The sequence below is a fragment of the Tursiops truncatus genome, chromosome 18, assembly GCF_011762595.2.
Source record: "Tursiops truncatus isolate mTurTru1 chromosome 18, mTurTru1.mat.Y, whole genome shotgun sequence".
Lineage (NCBI taxonomy): Eukaryota > Metazoa > Chordata > Mammalia > Artiodactyla > Delphinidae > Tursiops > Tursiops truncatus.
In genome coordinates this window covers 18,920,712-18,945,154 of record NC_047051.1, presented here as the reverse complement: position 1 = coordinate 18,945,154, position 24,443 = coordinate 18,920,712, and the positions used below count along the sequence as shown (strand labels likewise).

The following is a 24,443-nucleotide window of genomic DNA, read 5'->3' as shown; positions in this document are numbered from 1 at the left end:
CGCGCATCGCCCGGCACCCCGGTGCCCTCCCGACGCCGGCGGGCCCGGGAGCCTCGCGGACGTGACGCCGCTGGCGGAAGTGACGTTTTCCCGCGGTTGGACGCGGTGCTCGGTTGCCGGGCGGGGGAGGGCTCGTCCGGTTTTTCTCAGGGGACGTTCAAATTATTTTTGTAACGGGAGTCGGCAGAGGACGGGGCGTGCCCGACGTGCGCGCGTCCTCCCTCCCCGGCCCTCCTCCAGCGTCCGCCGGCGCCTGCCCTGCGAGGGCGTCATGCCGCCCAAAACCCCCCGTAGAGCAGCAGCCGCCGCTGCCGCCGCGGAGCCCCCGCCGCCTCCCCCGCCGCCTCCTCCTGAGGAGGACCCCGAGCAGGATAGCGGCCCCGAGGACCTGCCTCTGGCCAGGTGAGCGAGCCGAGCCGCCGCCGCCGGCGGCGCGCAGGAAGGGCGCCCGGAGGGTGCGTCGGCGGGCGCCGCGGCGTCTAGGCGGGGGCGCGTCTCCGCCGGGGACCGGGTCCCGGCAGGAGTAGGGACTCTCCCGGTGCCCAACCGCCGCGGAGCGCCCGGAGGAGGCTGACAGGAGTCTGGGTTCGGGAGCGAGGAGAGGGCGGCCGGGAGGGGTCTCGGCTCCAGCTTGACAGGTGTCGGGCGGGTGGGGCTCGGGTCGCTGAGCGAAGTGACAGGTGCCGCCTTTCCTCCGCGAGACTGGAGTCTCGCAGGCGGCGGGTGATTTCGAGACCCCATCAAATGCAAAACGGAAAAAAAAAAAAAAAAACCACTGGTGCCTGTTGGAGAGGTTTTTCTCATGTTGAGGTTTGTAGTCCTCCGGTGGTCATTTGATTTTCTGTTTTGGTCTCCTGCGATGCAGCAGTTGGAAAGTATTTTCCTCTGGGCGTGCAGCTGCATCTGAAGCCCAGTCCTGGGAGAGGCCAGCCAGAAAAGCCTTGGACGCTGCTGCAGAGATGCCATCGGACGTGAAGCGCAGGGTCCTGGGTGTCAGTTGCCCCCAGGAAACTCGGCTGAGGTGCTTTATGGCGTTCCCTTAGAAGAGTGCTTTCAGTACGTGAGGATTCACAGCCATCGGTAGTGACCGGTGGAACATAACTCTTTAGAGGAACTGGTGCATGGGCAAAAATATTGTCAGACATTTAGCCCAAGAGCTTGAAAGTTTCTAAACTTTTTCTTTTTTCTCGTTGCATAAAACTCTTCTTTCATGTTAGTCTGCTTCAGCGTGCCTCATTATTTCTTCCATTTTGCGTTTTGGCTTTGAGCCAGCGAGGATCCTGGTGTCCTCCTTTTTTGTTTTGTTTGTTTGAGTACAAAATTAGTGTTTTTGTGCTCATATGGAATTATTTTTTTTTCTCCTAAGTGGATTCTAAATTTAAGCAAGTCCATGATAATGCAGCAGAATATGACAAGGAGATATATATTGCAGCAGCTTATTTTTCTTGATTGTGATGCTTTATGGTTAGAACCCAAGATTGAACGAATACAGTTGTCATTATTATTGTCAGCACTAGCCCTACTTTGAGACTACACATTAGTTTCAAGGGAATGGGACACCTTTCTGTCCCTCAGTACTCCCTCCTGCAGTTCTAGTCTATCAGCAAGTCCTATTTCTCTTATCTCCCCAGACACTAACAGAATTCGGGACAAATTGTTAAAGATTGGAATGGGCTTTGGAAATGGCTTGTGAAAAGCTATTCGAAATGCATATATTTAGACTGTCTTATGTATTAATTAAAAATCATTCTCGCTAGTTTAAAAAAAAAAAAAAGCCCAGGGATGTTCTGGGAGAAGACATTCGTTTCTGATTAGACTGATATATACAGTACTTTCCAGTTTCCCTTTGTAAAATGCAGTGAAGTCTACTGTAAAGAACCCCATGTTATCCACAGAGCTTGGAAGCATTCTTGATTATTGTAGGGTAACCAGAAATATTGAAGTTCTGGCCATCACCAGGGAAAAGAGACTTTGTTTCTTTTATTTTGCAAAACTGTATTTTATATACCTTTAAATGATGGAACTATCAAAAATTCTCCTGTAAGTCAAAACCATGCAGTCTGTTCTTGATTATCCTTACCCATAAAATGTTTCCTTAGCATGGGCTATCAAACTCTACAGGTTAACTACTTAACAAGGATAGAACCACTGCCTGGCAATCTGAAGCCGAGAAACTTACTTGGGATGGATTCAGGGCCCAGTCCAACTGCATTTCCAGTGACAGAGCCCATGTCTACTTTGAGAGTTGAGGTCTTCCTGCTACTGTATTATCTCTGGCTTAAGTGATACAGTTGTAAGGGAAACCATCACTAGGAACAACATACCATCTTCATTCTTGAGATAACCAAAAGGTAATTATGTTTTGAAGTAGGGTTGGCAGTCTGGAATAGTGGTCAGGGGCATGGATTATAGAGTTAGGTTATTGGGTTTATATCAGGGTTTCCCATTTACTGGCTGTGATCTCAGGTGAGTACTTTTAACTTTTCTGATTTGGTACTTATCTGTAAAACAAGGATAATAAGAGTACTTACCTAATAGGGCTGATGTGGGGTTCCGTCTACCTTCATCCAGGGTACTTTGTATGGGGCCATAGCAAATACTAAAAAACTGTAAGCTATGCCTCGTACTACTATTATTATTATTAGATGTCAAATAGACGTTAAGTGAATGAAAAAGAATTAGGCAAGAAGAATTTTTTGACTGCTTGTCTTGGTTAAGAAAGATCAAGAAGAAAAGGCTGAATTTGGTCATCATGTAAGAAATACTAGTAGGTAGATTAAATGAAACATTGATTGTATTTTAGCAAAGTTACTGATATTGAATTGATTTTGTAATATTATCTAAGGCTTTCCTCTTGGCTAGTATCATCCCAGCTTTCCCAAACAGTTTTAGCTATTGTACTTACTTTCCTTCACAAGGCTATTTTGCTGCTCTAAAGTATGTGATTCACCAGACCAGCAGACATTTTTCGCTGTGTGGTATTCTTGTTTTGGAAAGACTGAAGAAGATAAACATATGTTCAAATTCTAAGTGTAATTTTTTTCAAAGATAAACAAGATCCTAAAGTATTTAGTGATGCTTTCTTTCAGGATAGTGCTATTATATGCAAAATATTGAAACAAATATTTAATTAACTTGATTGTAAGTATGTGCCTATTACATGTATATTTTCATTTGGTAGGCTTGAGTTTGAAGAAACTGAAGAACCTGATTTTACTGCATTATGTCAGAAATTAAGGATACCAGATCATGTCAGAGAAAGAGCTTGGTTAACTTGGGAGAAGGTTTCATCTGTGGATGGAGTCTTGGTAAGGATTGTCTTAAAATTTTTTGAAAACATTTTTCTAATTTTAAAAATAATTTTTAATCACTGTAGAAAATTTAGAAAATGGAAAATATAAAGCAAAGCTAGTAACAATTCTATTACCCAGGGGCAATTTACTTCTGATAACATTAAAAATTAAAAAGAACCCAAAACTCTCCATGTAGGCTCCCCACCAAAGTATTTTAAAGCAAATTTTAGGTATCATATTTTACTCATAAATACTTCTGTCTGCTATAAAGACTTTTTAAAAAACAAAAAATGCCTCATAAAATAATTTTATACCTCATAAAATAATTTTTTATATCTTATAAAATAATTTTTAGTATCTCATAATAGTGTTCAAATTTCCTGATTGCCTTAGAATTCAGGATATTTGGTAATATTTTGAAATATTTCTTCCATTTTTTCTTTGCATCTGTATGTGTATACCACCAGCAAATAATTATTGATGCTTTATATGTGCTGGGGAATATTATAAACACTTTTCAAAGAACCCATTTGACAATCCGTTAAGATGTGAAATATAAAATCTTTATTTTACATGTAAAATGTAAAACCTTCATTTTATAGATGAAGACACTGAAGTAGAGCAAGGTTAAGTAACTTAACCAAGGACCCTGACTAATAAGATCTAAAGCATACTGTATATAACTACATGTATGATCCCATACATGTAGTTATATGTAGGTACATGTAGTTACATATAGGTTTGTATCTTGTTTAAAAAATTTTTTTTTAACATATGAGCATTTTCTTATGTTATTAAATATTTTTTGATATTTGATAATGTAGTTTCCAGTGGTAGTGTAATATTTTATTCATTATATGTATTTTAATTTGTTAACTCTTACTGTTATATGACATTTTTTCCTCCAACTTTGGAGCTGTAAAATAATGTGATTAAACATCCTTATTCGTAAGAGTGATGCCTGGCAGAAAGTAAGTCTGTGATAACTTGTTAAATAAATTCATGAACCAATCTCTGATTATTAGAATACATTCTTACAAGTTGAATTACTGAGTCAAAAGCTATGAACATGTATAAAACTCTTGGTAATTATTGCTAAATTGCACTCCAGACACTTTACATGAGTTTACTTTCTCATCAGTATTGTAGTAGAGTACATGTATGTCTTTTTTTACTGATCAGATCAATGCAACAAAATGTGCTTATGTACATCCCATAAAAATAACTATTTAAAACCATTAAAAAAATCTCTGATGTCTTAGTCTATTTGGACTATTATAACAAATACCATAAACTGGGTAGCTGATAAACAATAGAAATTTATTTCTCACAGTTCTGGAGGCTGGGAAGACCAAGATCATGGTGCTGGCAGATTCTGTGTCTGGTGACGGCCCACTTACTTGTTCACAGATAGTGCGTTGTCACTGGCCTCACTTGGCAGAGTGGGTGGGAGCTTTTACTGGCTTCTTTTATAAGGGCACCAATTCCATTCATGAGGGCTCTGCCCTCCTGACCTAATCACTCCTGAAGGCCTCATCCCCTAATAACATCACATTGGGTATGAGGTTTTCAGCATATGAATTTTGGGGGGACACAAGCATTCAGTCCATAGCACCTGGTAACAAAAAAAAGGAGAAAACAAATCTCACAGTTCCAAAGATCTGGACATATTCAAGAACTCCATACTAAAAAGGAATACTTGAAGTATCTTGGATGAATGATATTATTGGTATCATCCCAAAGGACCTAATGTATATTTCCACTGATTTGGGTACTTCATGTACAGAGCTGTTTCTGTGCATGCCGTTAAAGAGTCCTTCACTTCTCTCTCTTCCATAAATACTAGGCTTTTAGTTTTCAGAAAGTTGAGAAGGGGTATTTGATTGTAGAGAGTTTGGTGAGTATAGATAGTTTCCAACTTTTAAGCTGGTTGTGTTCCAAATCTCTTTGCAAGTACAATATGGTAGTTAGATTTTCGGGCTCGTTCACAGAAAACTTTTTTTTTTTTTTTTTAACTGAACTGTAGCAGTTAATAGTTTTGGGCTTCAGACTTGAATATATATATATACTATATATATATATATAAAATATATGTATATTTTATATATATAAAAGTAACATTTCATATATATGAATATATATATGTGTATATATATACATATATATGTGTATATATATATATATATGAATAAATGTTACTGCTTTTGTATCCTACCCTTTTCCCTGCTTTCTACGGGAACTGGCACACTTTAAAACTCATCTCCTGATGGAGCTCATGATGGGGACTAGGACATGTGCAGTCATTCCTGGTTGTGTGCTGAGGAAGACAAGAAAGGAATTTCATGTTGCCTTTGGGATTTGGGGTACCTTTTTGTTGGGTACGACTGGATGATGTTGTGTTGTCCTGTTATAATTCACCAGACTTTTGCATAGAAATCTTATTTTAAGTGATAGTTAAGTTTTTGAGGGTTGACCTGATAATTTAACCTTCATTTATACAGTAATTTCTAAGGGAGAATATGAGCCAGTGTGTGCTGAGAAGCGAATGAATGACAAAATGAACCTGTTTCCTATGCAGCCATTCTAGTTGCGATTGGCTGTCTTCTTTGAAACAAGAAGAGGAATGTGGTAACTTAGGGCACTTTTTGGCAACTGAAAATAGATAATGTTTATTGAAATAGAGGATGGGTTAAGAGCAAGGATTTGTCATCAGACTGGACTGACTCAAGTCTCAGATCTACCATATACTGGCTCTGTGATCTCGAAAAGTTACCTAAAATCTCCAAGCCTCAGTTTTTTATTTGTAAAGGGAACTAACAATGATTTTTGGAACGTGGAGTTATTTTGTGGATTAAATAAATTCATGCATATAAAGCACTTATTAGTGTAAATGAGTGCCTATATTAGGTCATGCAAGAGGAATTATTTGACTTAAGAATTACTGCAGAAAATCTTACATTAATATTTTTTTAGGAAAATTTAAGAATCAGTTAAAATGGTTGAAGTTTTAAATGGATGTATAGTGATTCTGATGGAGTATTTTTGCTAAAATCCACATTGAGATCTTCAGAGTAAAAGAAGTTGTTTATGCATACATGAAAGCATACATTAATTCTTTTAAAGGAAAGGTTTGTGGTATTTTGTCTAGAAATTTCTCCTTGTATAAATGTTTAGTAAGTATGTAATAGGTGATTGCTGTTGTAAGATTAGATTGTGTTCGTGCTGCTTATAGCATATGAATAAAATAAGGAACTTTCCATCAAGAAATTGGCCAGGAATGCTTTTCATACTGTGACTTATGGTGAATCAGTTGTTGGAATTTTGGTTTTCTTTCTGTGTCTTGAATGACAGTGTGGTAGAATAGAAAAGACCTTGGACCTCAGAGCAAAAAACTTTGTAGTTGTAATGTAGCTATATGATTTTAGGCAAATTGTTTAATTCTCCAGTCTCTGTTTGCTCATCTGCAAAGCAGAAATGATGTCTGAATGTCAGTTTCTTTGGGCTTTGCATGTGTATGTGTGTGTGTGTATGTGTGTTTGTATATGTTTTTTGTGTGTATGTATTCAAGGGCTTTGAAATATATTGCCCTTGATAGAGGCATTTTTATAGGTCATTATATTTAGAAAGATAATTGAAAAAAATAGTTTGGAATTGGAGTAATACTAGGCATTCCAGTTAAGCTATACTGCAGAAATATGAAGGGGTTTGTTACTAACCTTAGAAAGCAGAATATCTATTTTAAAATTATGTGTAGTGAAAGGTCCCTTTACCTGTAGTTTTCTAGTCCTTAGTAATATATGTACCCTTTCTGTTTGGCGATGGTGCTGGTATCCTGATTGTATGTGGATGTTGCTGAGCCAAGTGCACTTCAGAACATGTACGTGAACGTTATATTTGTATTACAGTTGTAGGATATTTGCAGCTTCTTTTATTTCTGTTTCCAGTCCTCAGATTAATTTTTTAAAACATTTTGTTATGGAGAATTGCAGATATTTATAAAAGTAGGTAGAGAAAATAGTATGACTTCTCATATACCTCTTAGCCAGCTTCAGCAGTTATCAGTCATAGCCAAACTCTATTTCTCCCTGACCCCAGATTATTTTAAAGTATCCCAGATATGATGTTTCATCTGTACATATTTCAGTATGTATGGGGAAAAAAATAAGAACTCTTAAAAAAATGACCACAGTTCATCACACCTGACAAAATTAATGAAAATTCCTTAATATCAAGTATCCAGCGTTCAAATTTTCTTGATTGTTTCATAAGTTCTTTTTTTTTTCAGTATGCTCTAATGAGGATTTAAATAAGGTCCATACAGTATGATTGGTTGACTTGTGTCTTAAATCTTTTAATCTGTTGGTTTCACGTCTTCCTTCCCTCCCCCTTTTCCTTTCTTTTCTTTTCTTTCTTTTTTTTTTTCAATTTATTTGTTGAAGAAACTGGATTGTTTATCCTGTGGAATTTCTTACTGTGTGTATTTTACAGATTGTACCTCCTTCATTGTTTAACATATTTGCTAATTCTCTGTGTTTCCTAGAAATGGATCTAGAGGCCTGATCAGATCCTGGTTTGATATTTTCCAGAAGAAATACTTCAGAGATGTTGTTGTGTATGACTGTTAGTAGACACATAATGTCTTGCTATCTCTCTCTCTTTTTTTTTCTTTTTTTGATGTAAGCTATTATTGATGACCATTGACTAGATCCATCAGGGGTTGCTAAATGGTGAACTGATAACTTTATCATTCCGTTTTCAATTATTAGCTGTAATTCTTCTGTAAATGGAAACTTTCCTCCATCAATTATTCTTATTCTGAAGTACAGATTATTCAGGAAAGGTAGGATAAGTGCTTTATTCTTTGCTTTTATTGACTAGTTTTCAAGCTGATGAGTTTGTTTTGTAACATTCTGTAAAGGTGACCAATGATTATAATCATCTTTTCAAGTATTATCTTGACAGTACCAATAGCCCAGTTTGACTGTACATAGACATTTAATAAGATCTTTACTCAATGATATTATGACATACTGTTGACCCTTGAACAGTGTGCGGGTTAGGGGCGCCAACCCTCTATACAGTCAACAATCCGCATATGCAGTTCCTTCCTATACAAGGTTCCTCTGTTTCCGCAGTTTCACATCTGAAGGTTCAGCCAACCTTAGGTCACGTAGTAGTATAGTATTTACTACTGAAAAAAGTCTGCCTGTAAGTGGATGCACAGAGTTCATAGCCATGTTCTTCAAGGGTTAACTGTATTTTGTAACATCAAGAATGAATTGGATGTGAGGTCATATAGTATTTAACCTTTGGAATTGTCTTTTTTCATTCAGCTTAATTCCCTGGAGATACAGTGATGTTATATGTCAGTATATTAGTTTGCTAAGGCTGCTGTAACAAAATACTACAGACTGGGTGGCTTAGACAGCAGAAATGTATTTTCTCACAGTTTTGGAGGCTGGAAATCCAAGATAAGAGCTGGGCAGCTTTGGTTTCTTCTGAGGTCTCTCTCCTTGGCTTGCAGATGGCTGCCTTCTCCTTATGTTCTGGAATGGTTTTCCTGTGCGCGTATCCCTGGCGCCTTTTTGTGTGTCAGATTTCCTGTTCATGTAAGGATGCTAGTCAGATTCAGTAAGGCCCACACTTCTGTCCTCATTTCAACTTACTGTACCTCTTTGAGACCCTGTCTCCAAATACAGTTACATTCTCAGGTACTTGGGGTTAGGGCTGCAACATAGGAATTTTGTGGGGGGAGCACAATTCAGCCCATTGCAAATAGTTTGTTCGTTGTTTTTTTTTTTTTGGTAGTATTCCATGGTATGGCTGGACCACAGTTTGTTTAATCATTCATTTACTGAAAGATGGATGTGCTGTTCATAGGTTTTAGCTATTATGAATAAAGCTGCTGTGAACATTCGTGTATAGGTTTTTGTGTGGACATCAGTTTTCCACTCTTTAAGTAAACACCAAGGAGTGTGATTGCTGGATCCTGTGGTAAGATCCTATGGTAAGAGTACGTTTATTTTTGTAAGAAACGTCCAGATTATATCCAGAGTGGCTGTATCATTAATGAAAGTTCTTATTGTTTCACATTCTTCCCAGCATTTGGTGTTGTCAGTGTTTTGAATTTTGACCATTCTAATAGGTGTGCTCTCTCATTGTTTTAATTTGCAATTCTCTAATGATATGTGATGCTGAACATCTTTTCATATGCTTACTTGCCATCTGTACATCTTCTTTGGAGCGGTGACTACACCTTGTGCCAATTTTTAAATCTGCTGTTTATTTTCTTATTGTTTTAGGAGGAGTTTTAGGAGGAGTTTATGTATTTTGGGTAACAGTCCTTTTCAGATATATCTTTTGCCAATATTTTCTCCCATTCTGTGGCTTGACTTCTCATTATCTTGACAGTGTCTTTCACAGAGCAGAAATATTTAATTTTAATAAAGTCTGGTTTATAAATTCTTTTCTGAATCATGCCTTTGGTTGGTATTGTATCTAAGTATCATTGCTATCATACTTCCTGACTTCAAACTATATTACAAAGCTACATTAATCAGAATGGAATGGGATTAGCATTCAAACAGACACATAGATCAATGGAAAAGAATAGAGAGCCCAGAAATAAACCCACACACATATGTGGTCAATTAATTTGTGACAAAAGGAGCCAAGAATATACAACAGGGGTAAGACAGTGTCTTCAATAAAGGGTGCCGGGAAAACTGGACGGCCACATGCACAAAATGAAACTCACTGTCTCACACCATAGACAAAAACGAGCTTGAAGAGGATTAAAGACTTGAACATAAGAAACCGTAAACTCCTAGAAGAAAACAGGTGGTAAGCTCCTTGACATCAGTCTTGGCGATGATTTTTTGAATTTGACACCAAAAGCAAAGGCAACAAAAGCAAAAATAAACAAGTAGGACTACGTCAAAATAAAAAGCTTCTGTACAGGAAAGCAAAGCGTCAACAAAATGAAAAGGCAACCTACCAATTGGGAGAAAATATTTGCAAATCATATATCTGATAAGGGGTTAATATCCAAAATACATAAAGAACAAACAGTCCAGTTAAAAACTGGGCAGAGGAACAGAATAGACATATTTCCATAGAAGACATATGGATGACTTACAGGTACATGAAAAGGTGCTTAACATCTCTAATCATTGGGAAAATGCAAATCAAGCCATAATAAAATATCACTCACATCTGTTAGAATGGCTATTATCAAAAAGACAAGAAATAACAAGTGTTGGTGAGAATGTAGAGAAAAGGGAACCCTAGTACACTGTTGGTAAGAATGTATATCGGTGCAGCCGCTGTGAAAAACTGTACGGAGGGAGGAGAGAGAGATCAAGATGGAGTTAAAGGACACGGGCTCACCTTCACTCACTTGAACACATCAAAACCAGAACTACATACAGAGCGATGTTTGGTGAAATCGACCCGGGGACTAGCAAGATGACTCTTCTACAACCAAGGCTGTAAAGGAAGAACCACACGAAGGCTGGTAGGAAGGGAGGAGAAGCAATCCGGTCGGGACCTGTACCTGCTGTGGGGGACACAAGAGGAAGGGGATGTCACAGGCTTGGGAATTATCCCTGAGGGAGTGAGGGATTTGAGCCACATATTAGGCATCCTAGCCCAAGGGTCCAGTGCTGGGAAGATGACCCCCTTAACTGGTTTGAAAATCAGTGGGGCTTACTGGAGAGATATAAGAAACCGAGACACCGCTTTTGAAGAGCATGCACAGACTTGCTTCCTCCCAGTCACAGCACAGAGGCAGCAGATGGAAAACTTCCTGGGGCTCTGGCCGGCTTCTCAGGACCGCCCCAGTGTACTCCCCAGCCTGCACAGGGTTCCTGCTCCAGCGCCTCTTGCTCTGGTGCTGCACCCGACTAAGGCGCAGGCTGTTGATGAGAGTGCGCACACGTGGAGGGATCCAAGCCTGCTTGGACCCAGCCCCTGTCTCTGACTGTGGAGGCAGCCATTACCAGCATGTGTGTCAGTGTGTACACTCGGCGGGGAGTGAAACCAGATCCCGGGCGGAGAATGTTGTCGCTCAAGTGAGGCTTCCTTACACACACTCAAGAGGGAGCGAAAGTAGCTCTAGGGTGGAGCCCGCCATCGCAGGATTGTGTGCCCCTGCTCACACCTAGAAGGGAGCAAAACCAGGTCAGTGGCATGGCACCAGCCCCTCAAGCCCTGACCCAGCCTCTAACCAAGGCATGTGCACCAGAGGGTGGGGAGAGTGAAATCAGCACAGAAGTACAGCCCCATGCCCTCGAGCCCTGGATGAGCCCCAAACCAAGGCAGGGACTGCCACCCACCTAGCCGAAACCCAGTTCCCTCAGGACTCCTGTTCCAGCCCCTTGAGCCCCACCCCACCTCTCACAGGGCGGTGACAGCCATTGAGCAGAGAAACCCCAGCTCTGACTAGCCACTCCAACTTCAGCCCTACCTCCTACCAAAGTGTTGGCTGCCAGCACACCCTGAGGGAAGATCCAGACTGTGCTCACTTCAGATCCAGCAGCACTCCTACCAAAGCAACTGGACACATGCAGACTGCATAGAGACATTCCCACATGAGGACCTGCCTTCAAGACTGGGAGAGGTAACTGCTTCACCTAATTTCATGGCGACAGAGAAAGTTAAACAAAATGAGAAGACAGAGGAGTATGTTTCAAATGAAAGAGCAAGAAAAAAACCCTGGGGGGAAAAAAACAGACTCTAATGAAACAGAGGTAAATACCTGATAAAGAATTCAAAGCGATAGTAATAAGTATGCTAACAGAACTGGGGAAAAGAATAGATGAACACAGTGAGAATTTTAACAAGGAACTACACACAAAAAAAAACCAGTCAGGGGGCTTTCCTGGTGGCACAGAGTCCACCTGCCGATGCAGGGGACACAGGTTCGTGCCCCGGTCCAGGAAGATCCCACATGCCGCGGAGTGGCTGGGCCCGTGAGCCATGGCCACTGAGCCTGCGCGTCCGGAGCCTGTGCTCCGCAAGGGGAGAGGCCAGAACAGTGAGAGGCCCGTGTACCGCAAAAAAAAAAAAAAAAAAAAAAAAAACAAACCTGAAGAACACAACAACTGAAATGAAAAACACACTAGAGAGAATTAACAGCAGGTTAGGTGATACAGGAGAATGTGTAAGGGATCTGAAAGAATAACGGAAATCACCCAGTCAGAACAGCAAAAAAAAAAACAGATTTTAAAAAATGAGAAGAATAAGGAACCTTTGGGACAATATCAGGTGCACTAAAATTCACAATATAGGGGTCCCAGAAGGAGAAGAGAGAGAGAAAGGATAGAAAATGTAATTGTTGGAATTATGGCTGAAAACTTCCCAAACTTAGACAATGAAACAGATATCCAGGTGCAGGAAACACCCAGAGTCCCAAACAATATGAACCCAAGACGTATCATAATTAAAATGGCAAAAGTTAAAGAGAAAAGGCAGCTAGAGAAAAACAGTCACATACATTTCTGTTATGAGTAATTTGTGTCTTCTCTTTCACTCTCTTTTTGTAGTTAATCTGACTATAGGCTTATTGATTTTATTGATCTTTTCAAAGTAACAGATTTTGGTTTCCTTGGATTTTCTGTTGATTTTCTGTTTTCACTAATTCTTTTGTGTTTAGCTGGCTTTTTTATTGAAATGTTTAAATTCCTTTCTTATTTCCTTTTGTGTATATTCTTTCATTGTTTTCTTTGTAGTTACCATGGAGATTACATTTAACATCCTAAAGTTTTAACACTCTAATTTGAATTTATTCAAGCTTAACTTCAATAACATAGAAAATTATGCTTCTTCAACCGTCCTGTCCATACTCCTTTCAGTTGTTGATGTCACAAAATTATGTCTTTTTATATTGAGAGTCCAAAAACATAAACTAATAATTTTTAATGCATCAGTCTCTTAAATTATATAGAAAACAAAAAGTGAAGTTATACATTATTATTACAATAATAATATCTTTTGCAATTGTCCTTTTTTTTTTTTTTTTTGCGGTACACGGGCCTCTCACTGTTGTGGCCTCTCCCATTGCGGAGCACAGGCTCCGGACGCGCAGGCTCAGCGGCCATGGCTCATGGGCCCAGCCGCTCCGCGGCATGTGGGATCTTCCTGGACCAGGGCACAAACCCGTGTCCCCTGCATTGGCAGGCGGACTCTCAACCACTGTGCCACCAGGGAAGCCCTGCAATTGCCTATTTTAAAAATTTATTTATTTTATTTATCTTTGGCTGCGGTGGGTCTTTGTTGCTGTGCACAGGCTTTCTCTAGTTGTGGCGAGTGGGGGCTACTTTTCGTTGCAGTGCGCAGGCTTCTCATTGCAGTGGCTTCTCTTGTTGCTGAGCATGGGCTCTAGGCACGCACGCTTCAGTAGTTGTGGCTTGCAGGCTCTAGAGCGCAGGTATTTGTAGAGCACAGAGTATTTGTGGCTCACGGGTATAGTTGCTCTGAGGCATGTGGGATCTTTCTGGACCAGGGATTGAACCTGTGTCCCCTGCATTGGCAAGCAGATCCTTAACCACTGCACCACCCAGGAAGTCCTGCCCATGTATATACTTTTACTGAGATTTTTATTTCTTCATATGGCTTTGAGTTACTGACTTTAGTCCTTTAATTTCAACCTGCAGGACTCCTTTTAGCATTGCTCATAGGATATATATAGTGGTAATGATAATTATCTTCCTCAACTTTTGTTTATCTAAGAATGTCTTAATTTTTTCCTCACTTTTGAAGGACAGTTTTGCTGCCTATTGCAATCCTGGCTGACAGTTTTTTTCATTTAGCACATTGAATACATCAGCTCCTTCTGAATACTGCCTTCTGGCCTTCAGAGTTTCTGATGAGAAATCTGCAGATAATCTTATTGAAGATCCTTTATACATGATGGCTTTCTTCTTTCTTGCTGCTTTAAAAATTCTCCCTTTGTAGGCTTCCCTGGTGGTGCAGTGGTTGACAGTCCGCCTGCTGATGCAGGGGACACGGGTTTGTGCCCTGGTCCGGGAAGATCCCACATGCCGCGGAGTGGCTGGGCCCATGAGCCATGGCCACTGAGCCTGCGCATCCGGAGCCTGTGCTCTGCAACGAGAGAGGCCACAACAGTGAGAGGCCCGCATACCAAAAAAAAAAAAAAAAAAAAAAAAATTCTCCCTTTGTCCTTGGGACTGACAGCTTGCTTATAATATGTCTTGGAATGGGTCCCTTTGAGTTCATCCTACTTGGAGTTTAAGCTTCTTGGATGCTTATATTCATGTCTTTCATCACATTTTGGAAATTTTGGCCATTATTTTAAAAAATATTTTCCGTTTCTTTTTTCTCTCTCTTCTTCTGGAACTCCCATAATGCATATGTTGTTCCACTTAATGGTGTCTTACAGGTCCCTTAGTCTCTGTTCGCTTTTCTTCAGATTTTTTCTTTCTGTTTCTTAGACTCAGTACATTGTCCTGTCTTCAAGTTTGTTGTTTCTTGCTTCTGCTTTCTCAAATCTATCTCTGAATCTCTGTAGTGAATTTTTCATTTTGGTTATTATACTTTTCAGCTCCAGAATTTCTAGAGACTTCTTTTTTAGGTTCTATCTATTGATATTTCCATTTTGTTTGTACATCATTTTCTTGACATATCTTCCTTTAGTTCTTTGAGCATCTTTAAGACACTTGTTTTAAAATTTTCATCTAGTAAATCTGCCATGAAATCTTTTTCAAGGATACTTTCTTTTGGCCAACTTTTTTTTCCTTTAAATGAGCCATACTTTCTTGTTCTTTGTATGCATTGTCATTTTTTTGTTGAAAACTGGACATTTGAATCTAATAATGTGGTAAGTCTGATATCACATTCTCCCCACTTCCCTAGAGTTTGCTGTTTGTTTGTTTGTTTTCATTTTTGTTTGGTTTGGTTTTGATTGTTGTAGGCTATGTCTGTGCCAGGGATCAGCCTGAAGTATAAACTTAAGGTCTTCTCAGGCCTTTTCTGATTCTGTGCCTTTCTTGGGTGTGCAGTGTGACTTTCTAATTTCCTCCATTTATTTGGTTACTTTTGAATGTCTTAGTCCAATGTCTGACTCCCAAAAGAGGAAAAAGAGAAAAAAATGAAGAGTAGGGGGAAGGTGCCAACTTTTTAAATCTCCTGGCAGTCACTTCAACTAGAGGGAGAGGTGCTTACAACAATGGGAGAGGTGCAACAACAGTAGCCCCCACCTCTTTGCCTGCTCTTCCGTGATGAGCAGTGATAAGTGATCAGAGCACAGATCTGTGAAATTTGGAGGACTGGGTCCTTTCTGCACACCCTGGCTCCTGCAGATTCTGTGCAGGCTGTTCCAGGAACATGTGCATAGTTGCCTGCCATGTGGGTGACAGTTGGCTATGGGTACCTGTTACTGTGTTCAGAGCTGAAATTGACAGAAATTAACTATCATTCACCTTCTTTGCCTTCCCCTGGAAGTTGTAAGCCTTTAATAGACTCCAGAGTTCCAGAATAGTTATATCCGACAGATTCTGCCAGTGCAACTGTTGTCTGGGTGGGGAGACAGATTTCTAGTGCTTCCTACTCTGCCGTCTTCCCAGAATTCTCTCTTCATATGAGTTTTAGGATCAATTTGTCAGTTTCTTTCAGAAAGACAGTTGAGATTTCAGTAGAGGTTATACTGAATCTCTAGATTAATTTGGGGAGTATTGCCATCTTAACAATATTATCTTGAGATGCATGAGCATGAAATGTCTTTCCATTTATTGAGATATTCTTTAATTTTTCAACAGTATTTTTAGTTTTTAGAGTACAAGTCTTGCAATTAAAATATTATTCCTAAGTATTTTATTCTTACTGATTCTGTTATAAATGGAATTTGTTTTTGGTTTTTGGTTTATTCATTGCTGGTGTATAGAAATACAGTTGACTTTTGCATGTTGATTTTGTATGCTGCAAACTTGCTGAATTCATATTTTAATTCAAATAGTTTTTTAGTGTATTCCTTAGAATTTTCTGAATACAAGATCATATTGTCTGAAAATAGAGATAGTTTTACTTCTTCCTTTATAATCTGGATGCCTTTTATTTCTTTTTCTTCCCTAATTGCCCTGGCTAGAACCTTCAATACATTGTTGTCTTTTTCCTTATCTTAGGGGGAAGAACATTCAGTCTTTTACCATTATTTATGATGTGGGCTTTTTGTCGATGCCTTTGTCAGGTTGAGGACGTTCCCTTTTATTCCTGTCGTATTGAGTGTTTTGTCAAATGATTTTGGATTTTGTCAAATGATTTTTCTGCATCTATTGAGATAATCATATGTTTTTTTCTCCTTATTGATATAATGTATTATATTATTTTAAGATTTTAAACAACATTGCATTTTTAGGATAAAGTGGGTCTTATCCTAAAAATCCCACTTGGTCATAGTCTGTAATTCTTTTTATATATTTGTAAATTTGGTTTCCTCGTATTTTGTTGAGGATTTTTTTTTTTTTTTGGCTGTGTTGGGTCTTTGTTTCTATGCACGGGCTTTCTCTAGTTGTGGTGAGCGGGGACTACTCTTCATTGCAGTATGCGGGCTTCTCATTGTTGTGGCTTCTCTTGTTGCGGAGCACATGCTCTAGGTGCACAGGCTTCAGTAGTTGTGGCACGTGGGCTCAGTAGTTGTGGCTTGCGAGTTCTAGAGCTCAGGCTCAGTAGTTGTGGTGCACGGGCTTAGTTACTCCATGGCATGTGAGATCTTCCTGGGCCAGGGCATGAACCTGTGTCTCTGGAATTGGCAGGCAGATTCTTAATCACTGCGCCACCAGGGAAGCCCTTTGTTGACAATTTTTATGCATATGTTCATAAGAAATTTTGGTCTCTATTTTCTTTCCTTGTAATGTCTTTGTATGATTTTAGTGTCAGGGTAGTACTGACCTCTCACAGAAGGAGTTGGGAAATGTTTCCTCCTCTTCAGTTTTTATGGAGCAATTTGGTGACTTGATATTAATTCTACTTTAAATATTTGGTAGAATTCACCAGTGAAACCATCTGAGCCTGGACTTTTCTCTGTGTAGAAGTTTTAAAATTACTAATCCAACCTCTTACCTTGTTGGAGGTCTTTTCAGATGTCAGTTTCTTTTTGAGTTGGTTTTGGTCCAACTCTTTTGGAGTTGGATCTTTTTAGAAATTTGTCCATTTCATCTGTGTTATCTAATTTGTCAGCATGCAGTTGTTCATAGCATTCCTGTTATAATTCTTTTTTTATTTCTGTAATGTTGGTCTTAATGTCCTTATTTCATTCCTAATTTTAGCTAATTTGAGTCTTTCTTTTTTCTTGATCAATTTAACTAAAAGCTTCTCTATTTTGTTGGTTTTTTCAAAAAACCAGTCTTTGGTTTTATTGTTTTTTCTCTTCTATTCTCTAAAAAATTTAATCAAACCATTTCCTTCCTATCCTTTTTACCATTTAATGTTTTAAACGTAATATAAATGTTGGATAACATTATTAAAGTTCATCATGAACTACTCAGATATATCTAACATATAATTATATATAATTGTTATAATAATATATAATTTGACTTCCTACTTTTAAAATTGCTTTTTCTTCATGAAAGTTTTTACTGTTGGCCAGTATTGTTTACTGCAGTGTATTTTCTTCTTTCTGAGGATCCATGGAAGGAATTTTACTCTCATCTCTGAATGAAGACTAGCTAGGCTTCTTCTGAGAAGCTATTTTATTTTATTTTATTTTATTTTATTTTGTGGTCATTATGAATCTTATAACTTATTGTCTACTGTTTTGAATTCCACCTTTCAAGGCGTAGTATGTAGTTTTTCAGATACTAACATCTTGTCATTTTCTCCCACCATTTCTATATTTCCCTTTCAGCATTTCAAAAATATATATATTCATATATAAACACACACCCATATATATTCAAAACTCAAATGTACTTGTTTTAAAAAATTTTATAGTAATAGAGTGAAAAGTGAATATCCATTGCTCTCTTTGTATTCCCACTTCTGTAGAAATAACCACTGATAAATTTTTTGCTCATTCTATCCCTTCAACCCTTCCTCACTTCCCCTTTCACACCCACACACACAAAGGATTTTTATTTTACCTCACTGAGGTCTTATTATTTACTTACACTTTTTAGCCAATTTATTATCAGTGTGTTTGAAATAGGCAGTAGATTCAGATGGTTCAAGATTCAAAAGAAATAAAAATGTAAACAGTGAGAAGTCTCTCTCATTCTTTCCCCTAAGCTGCCTGCTTTTCCTCTGTAGGCAGCTAATAAAAGTTTCTAGTTTTTGCATTTTTCTGCACCTTGCTTTTTTCATGTAGTGATGTATCTTGAAGAGCACCTCTCCCTCTGTGTTTAGCTTAATCTTTTTAGTGGATGTATTTCCCATTGTATGGATGTGTAATTTATTTATATATTCCCCTGTTAGCAAACATTTAGTTTATTTTTGAACATTTGATACTACAAACTGCTGCAGTGAATAGCTTTTTATATACATTTAATGCACAAATGAGAGTACTGCTGTAGTGTAGATTCCTAGAAGTGAAACCACTGGGTCAGAAGACATTCACATTTTAAAAATTTAATAGATTATGTCTTTGCTCATAGAATAAAATCTTTGCTGATATCTCACTTTTCCAGTGAGGCCTAAGACTGTTTAATACTGTAATCTGCCCCTACTTCTCCCTCAAATTCTCTATTCACTTTACCCTGCTTTTTTTTAAATTGAAGTATAGTTGTTTACAATGTTGTGTTGGTTTCTAGTGTACAGCAAAGTGATTCAGTTACGCACGTGTGTGTGCGTGTGTGTATTGTTACAAGATACTGAATATAGTTCCCTGTGCTGTACAGTAGGACATTGTTGTTTACCTATTTTATAATTTTTTTTTTTTTTTGGCTGCATTGGGTCTTTGTTGCTGCGTGTGGGCTTTCTCTAGCTGTGGCCAGCGCAGGCTACTCTTTGTTGCGGTGCTTCTCATTGAGGTGACTTCTCTTGTTGCAGAGCACGGGCTCTAGGCGCGTGGGCTTCTGTAGTTGTGGCCCGTGGGCTCAGTAATTGTGGCTCGCGAGTTCTAGAGCACAGGCTCAGTAGTTGTGGTGCATGGGCTTAGTTGCTCCGTGGCATGTGGGATCTTCCCAGACTAGGGATCGAACCTGTGTCCCCTGCATTGGCAGGTGGATTCATAACCACTGTGCCACCAGGGAAGTCCACCTATTTTATAATTTATATATAGTAGTGTGTATCTGTTAATCCCAAGCTCTTTCCCCTTTGGTAACCATAAGTTTGTTTTCTGTGTCTGTGAATCTGTTTCTGTTTTGTCCATAAGATCATTTGTATCATTTTTTAGATTCCACATGTAAGTGATATCTTATGATACTTGCCTTTGTCTGTCTGACTTACTTCACTTAGTGTGATAGTCTCTGGGTCCATCCATGTTGCTGCAGATGGGATTATTTCATTCTTTTTGATGGCTAAGTAATATTCAGTTGTGTATATATACCACATCTTCTTTATCCATTCATCTGTCGATGGACACTTGGCTGCTTCCATGTGTTGGCTATTGGTATGAACATTGGGGTGCATGTATCTTTTCAAATTAGAGTTTTATCCAGATTTATGCCCAGGAGTGGAATTGCAGGATCATATGGTAGCTCTATTTTTAGTTTTTTAAGGAACCTCCATACTGTTCTCCATAGTGTCTGCACCAGTTTACATTCCCACCAACAGTGTACGATACCCTGCTCTTTTTTCTCTCTTTCTTTTTTAAATTTTATTTATTTTTGGCTGCACTGGGTCTTTGTTGCTGTGCATGGGCTTTCTCTAGTTGCAGCGAGTGGGGGCTACTCTTTGTTGCGGTGTGCGGGCTTCTCATTGCAGTTGCTTCTCTTGTTGCAGAGCACGGGCTCTAGAGTGCAGGCTCAGTAGTTGTGGCGCATGGGCTTAGTTGCTGCGCAGCATGTGGGATCTTCCTGGACCAGGGCTTGAACCCGTATCTCCTGCATTGGCTGGTGGATTCTTAACCACTGCGCCACCAGGGAAGGCCTCTTTTTCAAACATAGTATATAGTTTACTTATAGATACTGATTTTTGTTTATTATCGTTCTCTTCCCCCTAAAATGTCAGCTCCAGGAAACAGGAATGTTTATTTTGTTTACTGATGTATTCCCAGCAGTTATAATAGTGCTTACTGCTTGGTAGGCATTTAGTAAATATTTGCTGAATAAATTAAATGAATTAGAGAATAAGGTACAAAATTATCCTTCCTAAAAAGCCCAATTTCTTTACCCACATATTTTGGATTTTGGAGTCTTATTTTATATAGTTTTCTAAGATTAAAAAAAAATTCTTTTTAGTACATATTAGGATATAAATGACTGAAAACAGCTATAATGTATTTCTTTTAAAAAACTACCCCTCCCTCAATTCCCCACAAACATAGGGATGAACTCTAAGTTTTATTCTCCATATTAGAAGTAGATACCAGAAGGATACATCACACACTATATAGCATCTTCTTTTCCAAAGGATTGGAATGACTGTGGAGATTGTTATAGGCTTCCAGGTTTGCTAGGATATCTTCAATCTCAATTTAATAGGACTATTTGTTTTTCTGTACTTTAAACATCTTTATGCTCTATATAAATATAATTTAGATAAAACATATGTTGTTTTGAAATAAATGATTGTAAATGATCTATCAGTGAATTAATTAATGTTTTCCTTATTATGTGCATTATAGTTTTAGAGGCCTGATATTCATAATTATTGATGTTCAGATTGGTAGTTATTTCTGCCTGTTACATGTTCAGCTATAAACAGATAGTCAAGTTTATATGAGACCTAGATATTTAGGAGAGCTTTGAAGTGAATTATTTTATCAAAATTTCCTATTCCTCTTCCTGTTTTAATTTACCTCTTTTCAATATGTGCTCTGATTTTCTCATTCTACAAACTTTTTTTTAAGGTAAGTTGAATCAGAATTATCAATATATTGCAGTCAGAAACCACCAAATTTTCCCCACCTTGGATCTGTTTTAAGAAGTTTACCAAACTTAGTTTATTAAATAATAATTTTTCCTAGTTTTATTCAAGGCATACAAAGCTGCCAGCCAGTGTTTTTTATCAATGTAAAGGTAAATTGTGTTACCTTGCTGCATTGAATTCTAGCAAAAGTGAAGTATTTGGTACTTTAGTTACTGAGGCATTATTGAAAGTAAACATATGGGTTCTCTTAAGTTTTTAAAAATTTCAGCACATTTGCCAAAGATTATCATTTTATGATTTGGAACCCTAGAAACTCCCAGACCACAGGACTTGATGATCAATGATCCCTTTCATTTCCCTTCCAGTTGAGATTCTTTCATTTTAACGCCAACTCATTTATTCATTAGTTATGTTTTCATTTTTTTCAAGTATTATATGTGATACTGGTAGAAGGAGTTGACATGCAAACTTTGGAAGATACCTTTTATACATATAATTAAATCTGAGTTGTAGGAGTTGACTTCCTCAGTTTTTTTCATCTTTGTTTCTAAGAGTGGTAGACATCGATTTCATTGATCTTTTACAGAAAAACCAATTAATTAGTCGTTGTTTTAATATGGCGGCAGTTTTCTCTCCTCTGTGGCTATATCTTCTTGGGTGGGTCATCTTTTGGGCCTTTGACTCAATAAAGCAAGCAGAGAGCTTGACTAGAAACTAAATTCCAGGTCAGTTATGTATCACATGTTTAGGAAATGAGGTCTGTAGTATCATTTGTTTGTGTGAGTTAGTCCTGTTGATACTCACTAGGTTATCAATGTGTGATCAGGAGCTAAAGAAACTAGTAGAACCAGTATTCTTACCTTATATTTTTTACTCATGATTCAGTTGCTGCTTGTTTCTCTGAGCATACTAGGAGGAAAAAGAGTAAAAAAAAGTCATTCTATCCTATACGGGGGGATGACTGTTGCTACTGCTCTTTTAAAAAATGTGCATTTAACATCAAGTTAGTGCTGGACGTTGTACTGGGTTTTTGGGGGTATAACGGTGTATTAGATATAATTATGCCTTCAAAATGCTTACAGACTAGTTGAGATATGGACAATTGAGCAAGTAAGTAAGCTGAACTTAAGTTTACTTAAGTGCTTAAATTGGCCTATCCATTCAGTTCTGTAAGAGCTCTTAAAGGAGGGAGCCCCAGGTACTAAATTCTTGGGCAGAAGGCTAGATGAATCTCAACTTGCCAGGTACATATTTTTCTGGGAGTAGAGTCAACTGTCTCCCCACAAAGGCATTGTGTAGCTGGATGGCTAATTCAGTTGGTGTTCACCCTTGAATATGGTATCAAAAATATGATTGAGTACAGATATGATTGAGCTTTCACATTCTTCTTGACTGTGCTACTCTTGCCTTTTGCTTCTTCTGACCACATCAAAGAATTTCCTTAACACTAACTGCTGAGGGCTAATATTATGCAAGTGAGAGGAAGGATTTTCTGGCATATTAGCATGTTATCCCTTTTGCTCCTACATATAACCTTGGTAAGGAGGAAATCCAGGAGTGGAAGATAAAGGCAGCTCTTATCACCTCTACTTCTCTAATACATTTAACTTGTAACTTTATGGCTAATCATGCATTACAGTCTCATGAATCTAGTGTAAGGATGTATCCTTTTGACCCTGAGATAAAGAGCATATTACTTATGGCTTATTTCCATCTTGGTCATGGCTGATATTTTAAAAAGGGAAGATAAGAGACAGTAGTGTTTTTAACTTTTAAAATTTCAGTTTGAATTCATGTTGGTTATGATAGCATGACTAGTAAGATAACCTACTTTTCAGATGTTTCCAAGATGATTTATGTTACCACTTGGTGGAGCTCTTTTATAAGTTAGTGCTTGTGATAAAGCAAGTACAAGTCATCACTAATTCGGGGTTGTCAATTGGGTGGTTCAGGTGAACTAAATTAAACGACAGCTTAAGTAGGTAGCCTCTTAAGTGTTGATTGTAGATTTCTATTTAAACTATAGTATCTGTAATTACAGTTTTAATATTTTAAAGATTTTTCTCAAGAATATTCCTAATTTTTCTCTCTCCTGCTTTATATAAATTTAGTACTTTTAAATTGACTTACTTTCCCCCCATTTTATAGTTGTTAGGTAACTTAGAAAATGTATCTAGTGTTAATGAAGAAAATGAAAATCATTTGTAATCCTACCACCTAGAGATAATAGTTAACATTTTGATATATATTTGCCTTTCCTTCCTTTTAAAATTTTTTCACAAAATTGGAGTCAAAATATACACAGAATTTTGTATTCTGGTGTTTTTTTCTCTTAACATGTCTTTGGTATTTTCCCATGTCCTTATAATCTTTGAAATGTTTTGAGAGTTTTATGTTATTCCATGATATAGATCTATCATAATTTTTTAACCGTTTTATTTAAAGATATTTAAGCTTTTCCCACTATTTTTACTCTTATAAATAATTCTTTGAACATATATTACACTAAATCTTGACTCAACACTCCAATTATTTTCATAGGATAAATTCTTAGAGATAAAACTGAACTCTTAAGGATCTTGATGCATATTTGCAAATTGTCCTTCAACTGACACTATTCTGAGGTTCAGTATTTTCAAAATATGTTTATTGGAAATTACTGTTTTTTCTTTTGCAAAATGCTTTTTCTTACCCTTTCCCCATTTTTTCCTTCTATTTATTTATTGGTCATTCTTTTGGCTGAGTAAAAATTACTTTTCCTCTGTTTTAACAATTTTTAAGGTGCTGTTCTGAGCCCATTTCGTAATTCTCAACTAAATTTTCAAGAAAACAAATCAGTTACAGATTTTAGGTTGTAAATTGCCATTGGAAAATAGGGCCTGGATCTTGAGAGAGCAGTGAGGGCTGGAAAGCAGGATGAGATATGAGAAACACCTGTATGGAGGTGATGAGGGTGCTATAGAAGTGGATGAGATTGTGGAGGAAAAGAGAAGGTTCCGGGAAAAAGTCCTTGGAATTAGGAAACACTGAAAAAGTTGGGAGAAATAAAGAGAATGCGGATGTTAGAGTGTCTAAAAAGCTAAGGGAAAAAGTTTCATTACAGTGGTGTTAGATGTTGTATACAGGACTTTGTGGATGAAACCAAAGAAAAGGCCATTCAGTTTA

The 24,443-nt window shown here is 38.1% G+C and overlaps 1 protein-coding gene across 10 annotated transcripts in view; it reads left to right on the top strand.

The window, feature by feature from the left end:
- The first annotated feature begins 271 nt into the window (after positions 1 to 271).
- Positions 272 to 24,443, top strand: part of RB1 (RB transcriptional corepressor 1) — a 137,488-nt gene continuing 113,316 nt past the window's right edge. For 4 of the 10 annotated variants that reach the window (XM_073795189.1, XM_073795191.1, XM_073795188.1 and 1 more), the window contains exons 1-3: positions 272 to 402; positions 866 to 1,021; positions 3,182 to 3,308. In XM_073795189.1, the coding sequence (XP_073651290.1) occupies positions 272 to 402; positions 866 to 1,021; positions 3,182 to 3,308 (414 nt within the window). Of the gene's footprint in view, positions 403 to 787; positions 811 to 865; positions 1,022 to 3,181; positions 3,309 to 11,732; positions 11,914 to 24,443 lie in introns of those variants that run through there. The other 6 variants (XM_033843663.2, XM_019936580.3, XM_073795195.1 and 3 more) reach the window with 3 other exon arrangements.